Source organism: Lolium perenne, chromosome 2 (genome assembly GCF_019359855.2).
Source record: "Lolium perenne isolate Kyuss_39 chromosome 2, Kyuss_2.0, whole genome shotgun sequence".
In the NCBI taxonomy this organism is placed as follows: domain Eukaryota; kingdom Viridiplantae; phylum Streptophyta; class Magnoliopsida; order Poales; family Poaceae; genus Lolium; species Lolium perenne.
The window spans coordinates 45,329,909-45,342,372 of NC_067245.2; the positions used below are offsets into that span (position 1 = coordinate 45,329,909).

Consider the following 12,464-nt stretch of genomic DNA (forward strand, 5'->3'; position numbering starts at 1 on the left):
GGATCTCTCCCATCCGGAGATCTCCACATCCTCCATAGCAGCAGGGTTTTTTGGAGCAGAGTGTTTGGCTAGCCTTGTGCGTGGAGGCATGAAGCGAGCTTTGGCGGAAAAGGAGAGTGCTTGGTGGCGCAATGGAGCAGAGCTTGAGGATGGTAATGGCGAAGGAGAGAGAGGAGATTTGAACGGCGCAACGAAGGGGAAAGAATGAGGAAGAAGAAGATGCTTTATAGGAAAGGATTGATTCATCGCACCGTTAGATGGAAAGGAAATGGATCAAAAGCAGAATACATATTTCAAGGCACACCTTTCAAGGCGCCGGCTTTGGTACACTCTATCGGGCTCCGACGCACCTTTCAAGGCGTCTACGTAGCGGGTGTTCCTGCTGCCGCTGCACTGACTCGCATCCTGCAGCACCACGCCCTCGGGAGGCGGCATCGCTGCACATGGCACCTTCGCCGTCCCACGCTCACCGACATTCCAGGCTACTACTACGCCACCCCATCGACGCGGGTTGCCACCGTCCGCGCAAGGTCTACGTCATGTCATCGGGTTCTTCCTCGCCTAATTCGAGTACCGCTGCCGCACCACCACAGGTAACCTGCATGACTACTTCTTGTCGTCGTAGGCCGCACCGACCACCTCCAAAATCCAGGCGTCCAGCACGCCCACCGCTGGTTTCGCCACCTTCTACGTCTCCGTCCACCACGACCTCGTCACCAGCGTCGTCTTCTCGTCCCCGACTACTTTGTTTACTCCAACGGCCGCGGACTGCATCGGCACCTCTCCCTCTTCGCCGCTCTGAGTCTCGCCACCGCTCTGGAGGCCTTCTCTGTTGTTCCCCCTGACACCAGCGCATGGTCCATGATGGTCCCTGCCCTCGTACACCCGGTATTGGCAACACCGGTACGTACCTTCTTCCCTGACGCATCCCCGGGCCTGGCAAGCTCGGATCGGCGCCTCGTCCTCATAGGCTTCGACAACGTCTTCCTCGGCATCGACTCTTCTACGACTGCCTCGACCGCGTCGCCGATTTCGTCTTTACGTACTCGGTTCTGGCAAAACCAGAGTATGCCTTCGTCCCCGACATGCTCCTAGTTCTGGAAAAACTAGGGGAGCACCTCGTCCTCGACGGCTTCGACTACATCGATTTCGACTGCATCAACTTCAACATCGACACCCTCTTCGACAACTGCCTCGACGCGTTCCGTCACTCTCCTTGCGCACTATGCACTTGCGGGTTCATGAGCGGCTACCTCGACACCGGCACCCGACCACGACATCGACCACGGCATCCCCTCGCGCGGCTGCCCTGGCCACGGTTGCAGCACCCACGCTCTCGGCTACCTCGACAATGGCACAAAGGGCTATCACCTTGCATGAGCACCTCGACTTCTTCTACAGTCTAAGCATCCGCGATACGACATCGTCCACGGCGCTCCCGCTAAGACTGCGGGGGAGTGCCAGCCCGCTGGTTCCTACCTTCGGCTTCTCTTCAGTCTGACCGTCTGCGATGCTACTGTTGTTCACGTCACTACTGCTACGACTACGGCGGAGTGTTAGAGATATATTTGTTATAGGTATATTAGGTAGTCTATGGTTTGTAATCTTTATTTACCATATCTCTAGGAGAGCTATCTTAAATTCCACGTCTTGTACCCTATATAATCGCTCCAAGAGGCTCAATACAACATCAACCGTATTCCTCCAATCTCTGTCCCTATCTATGGTTCTACAGTGACCACTGCATCACATCCATGCATAAATAAAAAAACAAAAAAACACAATTCATTGATTATGATAAAAAAATATACAAAACCGTACCGACCGCCGAAATGTTGAAACAAAAGGTATGTATTTTAAGTGGAGGTAAAGACTAGATGAAATATAAAACAACACCTTAATATGATTAAACCCACGCAAAACTACAGGCAAAGACACGTTCACGCCAGTACATGTTGCTAGGCTGATGAAATATCTGAATTATTAGTTACACGCAAATACATGTTGCTGGGAAGATGAAATATCTTAATTATTTGCCTGCCAGACGACATCTCTTATAGCTTACCATCATTTCTCCTTTGGGCTCTGGCGTAATCTTGCTCCAGTCTGCCTTGGGGAATGGAGAAATCAATTTGAGCTCAAAATTTCTCAGCAAATGGCTCAAGATAATTTTAATTTGCATGTAAGCATAGGCCTCGCCGCTGCAAGCATGCCTTCCACATCCAAATGATGTGTAAGAGAATTTACCAGCAACTTTGTCCTCTTCCCTCCCTGGACCAAACCGATCTGGATCATACACCTCAGGATCATTGTAAATGTGTGGTAACATGCCGTTCACCAAGACAAGGTTTACTAAGGTGTTGCCTTTTGGGATACCATATTCATTTCCCCCTTTTGAAGTCACGGTGATGTCTTTCTGTACCTTGCGGACTAATGTTGGCAATGCAGGGTGCATACGTGCCGCCTCTTTGATGCAACTATGCAGCGTCCGCATCTCTGACAAAACACTGTAGTCAATGTTCTCCTTGTACTTTCCAATTATTTGCTTTTGCTCATCCATAGCTGCAACTAAGAACTTTTGATGGCTCAAAAGTTGTGCTCCAGTCCACGTGATAGTCGTTGCGCTTGTGTGTTTGCCAGCAAAAATCAAACCGAGGATTAACCCACTGACCTCTCCTAAGGTCGTGGCACGGCCGTCTTTGTACGTTGAATCCATGAGTCTCTGGAGCACATCCTCCTCGACACGGTCGAAGCTCTTACGTGACATCACAATCTCTGAAAGCAGTCCCGTAAGCTTGATCCGTGCTTTGTCACGCCGACGATTTACTGGGATTGGGATGTATGGGAATAAGAAGCTCACAAGGTTCAAACCTTCCTCAATTTGATGGAGCAATGTGCAGAACTGGCCGAACATCTTCTCTCGGACCTCTTTGCCAACCAGGCATCGGCTAGAGATTAGCATGAGGAGCTGCTGAAATTCATGTTTCAGATCCACTATCCCTTCATCTCCCCATTTTGCAAAGTAGTTCTGTGCAATATGAATACATTAGCGCACGTGGTCAATCAAGTGAATCAAGCACATCGCAGAAAACAAACATGCATTGAAAGAATTAAAGTAGTAGCATTCATACTGCAGGAAATGATGATAGTATTTTTTCAGACATCTTGCACCATTTTCTCTATTAGAAATTCGAACTGGATAAGGCTATTCGACAGCTTGCCCTAGTAAAGCGATGTACTACAAAATAGTATATCAAATATTGTGATACTCATATTCTTATCCAAGTAAGTAAAGTGATAGTAAAATATAGTTTTGTTTTTTTTTTTCACAAGGAGGATAACCTCTGGCATTTGCATCGGTTGATAGATATAGCCTATTAATTTTTCCCACTGTTTTCCTATATATATAAAGGCAGTATCTATATTTGTGCTTTTGCTGAAAAAGGTATATATTTACGTTAACCATATATGTAAACTATATCAAAAATATAATTTTGATATTAAAGGAAGACATAATATGTAATGGCCCTTCATCAAGGTTGTGATGATAGTTTGCCGGTCAGAGATCCTAGTTTCTGTGAGTATCGTATTATGTGGTGACTGACCAACCAAACAAGACTGCAATATGTCAAGCGGGATGTTTCTTTTTTTTCGAAATAGGAGGAATATCGCCCCAGTTTCTGCATCCAAAGGATGCACACAGCTTTTTTTATTAGATTATTCACAACACCTTACAAGAGCAATACAAAAGATCAAAACTTGAAGCCACCTCGCTAAACCTAAAGTGGGATGAAGTGGGTGACAATTCACCAACTCATATCATCCAAAAATTAAATGTCTTCCCAGACCGCCCAATAGCAGATGAGAAGCACATCCAGTCAGCATACGCCAACGCACACGCCATAGAAGTTGCTACCGCCGTCTTCCTCGACTCCATCTTCAAAAGAGATCACCGCATTGACCATGCCATGCCTGCCATTGATGCCGCCACGGCGCCAGACGACTCCACCATCCTGCGCGTGTCCATCACACTGCATCCGTGCTGAGACACCACTGCACCATGCCATGGCGACTCAACGACGCCGACACAGCAAAAGCACACCGCTCCACCTCAGCACCACCGCCATCCGTTGTCTGCTCCAAAAACGATACCCCCAACAGGGAGAACGCCGTTGCGCGCCGCCATCGTTCGATCCGGGAGACCCGAGTCTGGGGTTTCCCCCGGAGCAGCCCAGACGAATGTAGCTGCAGGAACAATACCTTCAACAAGGATGCGACGAACAGGCGCCGCCATCGTCCGCCATGACTGCAGTCAAGACCGGTTTTCACCGGCAGCCACGCCGCCGTCTGGGACTAACGCAGCTGCAGGAAACAATGCCTTCAATAAGGATGTGACGAACAGGCGCCGCCATCATCCGCCATGACTGCAGTCAAGGCCGGTTTTCACCGGCAGCCACGTCTCGTCATTGGGGACTAGATGATGGATCGCGAGACCCGTCAAAATAGCCACGAAACTGGCCGATCCCCACTGACGAAAGAGGAAACCGCCACCGCCCAAGCTTCCTCATGCTGCAGATCAGACCCAGGAGCACCGCCGACAACCAATAGGGACACCAGAGATGCAGGTGTACACAGCCCGACCAAGCCCAGATGGGCTCAGACCTGGCCCGCCTACCCGCAGCCATGGCCGTCCGCCGCTGGAGTTCACCGAGGAGCCATGGCCGCCACCGCCGCCTGCAGCAGTGCCGTAGATGGCCGGAGCGGGCGCCGCCGCCACCACGCCATGCCGGCGACCGAGGAGATCCGCCGCTGCCACCACGCCAAACGGGCTTTGCCCAGCGGCGCCTCCGGCAGCGGCGGCGGGCCGGGATGAACACAGGGGAGGGAGGGAGGCGGCCGCCGGGCTGGGCACCCCGGTGCGGCGCGGTGCGCCGCCGCACGGGGATGGGAGGTGTTCGGCTAGGGGTTTGTTTACTAGGTCGATGTTTCTATAGAACTTATATAAGTATGAATGACAAAAACCTACGTAACTGGTCATTTTTTTAGTTTGTCCCCTTTGACAGTGGAAACTAGACTAAATAAATTAGCGCTCGAGTATGTAAAAGGTCTACTTAATATGTACGGCGAAGGCAACAGGCTATTTCCATACAATAACAAATACCAAACAATTTAACAAACACTTGTGCTGAGAAATGACGATTATGGAGCAACCAACAAATATCCTTTGGTTTTGCAATTTACCTCCACTTCTTGAAGCATGGGGTTGACATGGTTCCTCAGTTGCGCCGGCCTCAGGGACTCAACAAAGAAGCGATTCTGCTCCATTCTAGTGGTGTAATCTACAGCAAAACCCATCTCCTTGCCGAATATTGGCACGGTGAACTCATATATATCTCCATGGGTAATCTCAGACTCCATCCCTCGAAAGAAAATGTTAGAAGCCTCCCGTCCAACTAAGAAGGTTATCCTTTTCCAGAGAAAACTTATTGTGAACACACTGCCAAGGGTGTTATAGAGAGAAAGCATTGCAGCTTCAGGACCCTTTGTACACATCGTACATAAGAATCTTAAGAAAGTAATACCCTTCACCACAGGTGGAGGCGGTGGAGTGCACAAAGGATCGACTGTAATTCTTCGACTTGCAATTTTTGTGACAACTGCAGTTATAGAAAAGACCACAAGGGACAGCAACACAACACTAATGGGCAAATCCATGTCGTTGTAGTTGTAGCCCGTAGAGCTGATTAGATTGGCACTACAAAAACATGAAGATCATGTTTTAAAGGTTAAAATCAATTTATTGTCTCTACATAAAATACGACATTCCACATTCACTTTTAGACCTTCAAAATACAATAAAAGCCTGCTAACATTTTTTTGAAAAGGAGATGTGACCTGGCATAATCTGTTGCAGCATTTTAAATTAAAAGTATTACCCGAGACTCGATAACTGAATAATGAATTGTCAACATCCCCTTGATGTGTGATACAAATAACGGATACACGATTACATTGTCATGAAAATTCAAATGAAGTTTCCAAAGTTTTAAGTAATTTTTTGACACCTTCTGTGCAATTATAAAAATAATGCCAAATTATTTTCCTTACTTACTTCATGGTAACTTGATGTTATGACACCAACGATCAGTCAAACAGAGTATATAGACACTTATTAAAAACTTTCTTCTGGTAGGATCATTCCAGCGTTTTGGCCTGGTCGATCTCGTTGGCTGCATAGCTGCCCAGGCCACCGCCGATCCGGTGCACTCATCGACCAGATGCTGAAGTGCAGGGCTCCAAGTCGGCTGCCCAAGTTCCAGATCATCTTCTCCAGCGGTCTCTATGGACAAGCGCAGGGCGCTCCTAGACCTTTGGATCGAAGAGTACTTGGTCATTTGAAGGGGATCCGGCCCGGCGCATCCACAGATAGCAGCCGGTGGGGCTTCAGTGGGATGCGTTGCGAAGCTCCGATTTCAGATGACACCACGGGACATGTCAAAATTGCGATTTCCATGGTGTTGGTAGATGCGGGTAATTCCAAGACGGCTGTGAGATTGGATGGACAAAAGGTCACGGCGGAAGGCGGGATCCTCGATGCGATGAAGACATTGCTTCATGGGATGATTTGCGGGCTTGACAGCGGCATTTTTCCTGTCCAAACGCGGAGCCCGTGAGCCCGATGATTGGTGATTTGCAGTAGCGGCCTCGTCAAGTGGGGGTGGCAACACATTCAGGGACTACATTTTTGGTTTGTGCTTCTCAAGTAGCAAGTCGATGTTTTTCAGGGTGAAAACCTAAGGTGAGACCACTACCTTGTCCTCCTACTCCTCCTCTTCCTCCTCCAACACTGGCGCGGAGATGACACCACGGCCATGGTTCCCGATCTAGATCAAGATCTAGATCTAGATTGGCCTTTTTAAATTTTTTTGGAAACAATACCGCCGGCGCAACAGGCTAGTGCACCGGGGATAAATCAGGTTATTGCCGGCGCTCCAAGTTGGTGCACCAGCGATAACTTATTGCCACTGGCATGTTCCCACCGGCGCGCGCTGGTACGTCGGCGATAGGCAATTGTGGTGCTCTGGCGGTAGGGTTTTTCCTAGTAGTGTCACCACCTTCGACGAAGAACCCTGTAGAGTTCTTGAAGCAACCGCACAAGTGCCCCGCCCCTTCATCAGCGGCCAGGGATTTGCCGGCGGCCTCCAGGAATGGCGAGGATGGGTGAAGGAGAAGGGGGTCGGCGTGGTGGCTGCGATCTAGGGTTGACCCACCTGATCGCCTGGAGGGGACGATCAAGGGAATCAGGAGGCCTGCACAGCCGGTGGACTCTGTTTGTTTCTCTACCAGGCAATCAATATGTCGATCTCACAAGGTGGTGCATCCACCGGACAAAAAGGGAAAAGAGGGAGCTAAGACGACACTGAAAAATTATCCCAACGGATGTGTTCATGTCAATGTTTGAAATATCGGAGGCAGCCTACAAAAAATGATATAGAAGGACTAATGTACTTTTATGCACCTTCTTTAAAAGGCTCTAGCAAGGCTATAGCTGGATATTTCAAACTAGAGTAAATTCTACTTTTTACTCTACTACTGTAGTTATGTATGTGTGACACCAACTGAGCTATTGTTGCAAATATTTCACTAAATGAGGTAACATGCGTCACAAATTGATAGTTTGAAGGTAGAAAATGGAATTCACTCTGAAACCAATCGTTTATGTGCCCGTTGCCGGTCATTGGAAGGAGAGAGTTCAACCATTTCCCCCCTTTTCCCCTCTCTCCCTTCTCCCGTCCCCTTGAGAGGCCCTCCTCAGATCCCGGCTCCTCCCTCCCTCCTCTCCGGCGGCTTCGCCGGCCGGAGGTGGCGTGAGGGAGGAGGCTGGACTGTATATAGTAGATCTAGTACTAGTTGTGTTTGGGCTTTGTCCCAGTTTGGCTTGATGCCGGTGGAGTCTTGGTGGCCGAGGTCGACGGGCAGCGCTCGGCAACTGGGGGTGGTGCTTCTTCTGCTCACGGTGCTCCGGTGGACGGAGCCGAAGGTGACAAGCAGCAACTTCTTCCCCTCCACACAAAATAAGCCCGGTATGTCCCAAGAGCTTCAGGATCTGGAGATTCCTAGCCTTTTTCTTGTCGTCTCGGTGACGAGAAGAAGCTTTGGCGATGGGATCTGGCCGGATCTGTTTGGCTCTGAGCAGGATCGTCCAGCAGCAGCTGCAGCCGGGAGCACACACTCGGCGGCATCTCGTCGACGGCCTGATGCCGTCCTGCCGCCGACTTTCATGGCTGAAGGGCGGCCGCTCCGAGCGCTGGCTCCGGCAATCTGCCGGTGCTACCTCTACTACTTCCTACAGGCCAGAGTGCCAGAGGGGAAGATCTTCCTCAGCACCGTCAAGGCGTCCATCACCTGCACTGTCCCAAGTGGTTTCGTCCCCGGAGACAGCGTGGGTGGCCATGGCGGTGAGCTGTTCGTCAACATCGGTGGAGAAGGACTCGATGGCGTTTCCAGTTTTCTTTTTAGGGTCCTTTTTGAAAAACTAGAGGATGCTTGTGTAATTTTCTTACTTCTTCAGTCCCTATGTGTAATTTGTAACCACACCGCTCTGAATTAATGCAGTTACTGTGACCTTCTAGACCCATCCTGTGTTCAAAAAAAAAAAGAAGGAGAGAGCTCAGGCGCTTGTCGGCCGCAGCGATGTTCAGCTCGGGGCCACCAGAACGGGCTATATAGTGGGGTGTATGGTCTCCCAATCGTTGGATCTAGACAGGGACAACGCGCAAGAGGTATCTAGCTTCTTTGGGGCGGTGGCCATCATGGCAACCGACCGTTCCGTCAGTTCGTGAGCAGGAGCGAACGAGCAGGCCACACGCTTCTCCTTCGGATTCAGTAATTCTCTTTGTAAACTGGACTTCTATGTACGATGAACTGGATGGCTACGCTGCAGAGCAGCAATATCTCCACTCTTATACTCCTTTAAGCTTACGGGTTATTTTTTCAATTATGAAAATCGTAATTATCAAACATTCGATGATGTCTATGCAATTGTCTAATTATTTTTTCGTAAGAGGAACTCATGATTAACAGTTAAGATTTAAGTACTCCCTCCGGTTCATATTAATTGACTCTAATATGGATTATGAGATAATTTCATTTTTTTGCAGAAAGCAAGTGACTGTGATATTACGAGAGTGTAAGCAACTAGCCGAATGGAATACTTAAATCTTTTAACTAATAAAACGACATTTTTTTTGAAAAAAGAGTGTACTACCAACACAAATAACTTCTGTAGGGAAGCACAGACATTTATCTAATATGGATAAAGATACAGAAAGTAAATCGTGTAGATTGCCAAGATTTTGTAAGAAAGCTCAAACCAAAGAGTGACGAAATAGCAGATCGAAGGTACCTGAATACGAACGTCAGCTCCTCTGCACCCGTACGCACTTCACTGTCGAAAGAGATGACTCTTGTTAACTAGCACTGCAGAAGAAGATTGCAATCTGGCAACTTCCTGGACTACGTAAGGCTGCACTAACATATATAAAGAAGTACCTTTTCCTCAGGCATAGTATATAATAATTTAGTACTACGTCCCAAGCGGTGGCGGCTAAGAACAAGTAAAGCCAGATCTGGTCACTATTAAACATGTACTCTCTCCCTCTCCTTCATATTAGTCATCATAGATTTGGTGTATCTAGAAATATTTTATGTATAGATACATTCGAATCTAAGATAACATATAAGAGACAGATGAAGTATGTGTGTATTTATAAGAAGTGGTGTAGTATACATTTTTTGATAAGGGGCGGTTTATTAGTTAAAATGTTTTTAAGCATTACACCTAGCCTCTGCATAACTAGGATGCACATCACCGCTTAGTAGTCCAGTATCAAAAAAATGATATAAAAGAACGATGTAAAAAGCTAACTACTATAAAGCTCCATTGGCTTCAATCCTCCGACTATGCAGCCACCCATGTTGGGAAATAAACTCACTGGCCGTGTTCTTCAACCGTGTAGACACCTCCGTAAATAGGTCTCGATCTTCCAAATTCTAAAGTGGCGACCATGAATGGAGCAAAGCGGTACACCGGTAAATAACGTGCATGATAGAGTAATTTTTGTCATTAAAAACCTTGTCATTTCTACACAACCAAAACGACCATGCTATCGCAATCGCTCCCACTCCGATAATAAATTTGTACCTAGAATCCACCCCATTAAGGCAATTGTCATAGATGTTTGCAATGCTACGAGGTGGATATAAGGTAGACCCTATCTGAATGATTGACCATATAGATCTAGCAACCCGAAAAGTGAAGAAAAGGTGTTTTATAGTCTCATCTTCGTGACAAAACACATATTTCGTACAATCGTGTCAGTTGCGTTTTACAAGGTTATCTTTAGTAAGAATCACACCTCGACGAAGATACCATGCAAAGACCTTTATTTTAAGAGGTATCTTCATCTTCCAGATGGATTTATTATTTAATACCATTGCGTTGGGATACTCATAGCTTTGTACATGAAGCTAACCGAAAATACACCATTCTTGGTGAGACTCCAACGAAATTCATCCATCCTCTGAACCAATTGAATTAAATCCAACCGCCGAAGCAGTTCGTTCCAAGCGACTAGCCAGGGACCAATGAGATCACGTCTGAACGTCATAGAGGGAGGGGAAGATTCCAACACCTTCTGCAAGGTATCCCCTTTGTGATGAATAATACTGTACAAAGCAGGATACTGTTCGCGAAGAGTGGTTGTTCCCAACCACTTATCCTTCTAGAACCGTATCTTCGCCCCATTCTTAATGCAGAAAGAACCAAAAGGAAAAAAAATATTTTTTTGTTGCCATGACACCATGCGGTGATCCAGCATACCACTGCATGTTGTAGTATACAATTCGTTGATATGACATTCATGAAGGGACTTCTTCACAAATATCACATCCCTTAGAGTGGTACAATAGAAACATTGCAGGTCATAACACTCCAGATTATATTACAAACATGGTCTTAACAAGTTGGTATTCTCACGGGTCCGATGAGAACAACCTACGATATTACTTAAGTATCATTACAACTCAACTTAATAGACATGATGAGCTCAACAAATTATTTAGGTAAGTCACTACGCTGCTCCGCTCCGAGATGTCTAGGGTAAGACTCTACTCCTCCGCCTCCGTGTCGTCAACTCCGTAGACTATCCCATAGTGCACGCCTTCAACTTCTCCTGAAAGGTCTGGCTCTTTATAGAACACCTTGTAGTCGCCTTCTGGTGCTCCGGTGTATGCCTCCACTTCATGATCACAGTCTAGCAAGGGTGTCGAAAGAAAGTGAGTATAAAGGTACTCAGCAAGTTCAAAAGAGAAAATGTGTTTGATGCACTAGCTACGACCATTGATCAGAAAATCTCAGGTCAATGCATGTTTCGCAAACATTTCTTCAAAAGGTTTATTTTATTTTGAAAACTGTGCCCGCCAGTCTTCACAGGTTGACCAGAACTTCACGGAGTTCCTTTCCTGCCGCGTTCGTAGTTCCCTTCCCGGAACAGGGAGTGACAAGTCACAATTTGATACACTCTGCAGAGGTGCGTTACTTTTCCCATAAGAGAACTTATCCTTGATGCAAACCGGGCGTACGTTCCCGTCCACACTTCCTTGGTGTGAGGCCTAGTATAAGAACCAAGCCAATCACTGCCTTCTCCGCGACCCTGCATACCCACCCTTTTGTCCATCCGCACATCCCCGGTAGACTTCTCCCGATCATACGGCGTTACCCACGATGTGCTACGAATAATCCATCATAGACGGTAGAGCGCTCTCATCCATAAGGATGGGGCTTTTAAAGGATTTCCCAACCTACAACGGTGTTCTCACAACACCTAGCCAGGCTCTATCAAGTCTTTTGATATGCAGAAGGAAAAAGATACATCTGACTTCCCCAAAGCCATTATAGATCTCATGGTTAACGCGATATGTACGGCGCTAGAATCACTAGACGACATTGGTGATTAGTCCTAGATGAGTAGAACCCTTGCAATGGAACATCCACCATCAACATATACCATGGTTCCATTGCCCACCACATAGTCATATTCATAATTGGAAAATTAATATTTTATTTTCAGTGCAGGAATGATAAGTATATCGAGTAAATTGATAGAAATTAATACATATGACATGAGCAAGAGTGAACTTGCCTGGAGACTGCGAGATAGTGCAGTTCGAAGGTTTGGATGGAACATGGACCTCGGATTCTGAAAAGAACCATCATTGTCTGATAAGGACAATGTTATAAAATCCAAATTATACATGCATGAGTGATTTATTTTTATGTTGAATCCCTTTCCCCGGAGTATTATTAAGATTTGTTTATTTAAATCATTATTTGAATGTTTATGCCTTAGGCAGTAATATATAATCCTTAAATATTATTTTGACATGTTTTTCCTTAAAATGAA

At 46.8% G+C, this 12,464-nt stretch overlaps 1 protein-coding gene across 1 annotated transcript; it reads right to left on the reverse strand.

The window, feature by feature from the left end:
- Window positions 1-1,883: 1,883 nt before the first annotated feature.
- On the reverse strand, window positions 1,884-9,499 carry LOC127329907 (obtusifoliol 14-alpha demethylase-like). The gene is made up of 3 exons (XM_051356314.2): window positions 9,407-9,499; window positions 5,242-5,755; window positions 1,884-3,028 (listed from the first exon to the last, which is right to left on the reverse strand). Exons 2-3 carry the CDS (start codon window positions 5,713-5,715, stop codon window positions 2,030-2,032), a joined length of 1,473 nt encoding a protein of 490 aa, XP_051212274.1. The 5' UTR covers window positions 5,716-5,755; window positions 9,407-9,499; the 3' UTR covers window positions 1,884-2,029.
- Window positions 9,500-12,464: the final 2,965 nt, after the last annotated feature.

Bases quoted from the DNA above. Each gene is read 5' to 3' on its own strand.
- LOC127329907 (XM_051356314.2), bottom strand. From the start codon at position 5,715: ATGGATTTGCCCATTAGTGTTGTGTTGCTGTCCCTTGTGGTCTTTTCT. The intron at 3,029-5,241 runs GTAAATTGCAAA...CATATTGCACAG, and splicing joins CCATGCTTCAAGAAGTGGAG to AACTACTTTGCAAAATGGGG.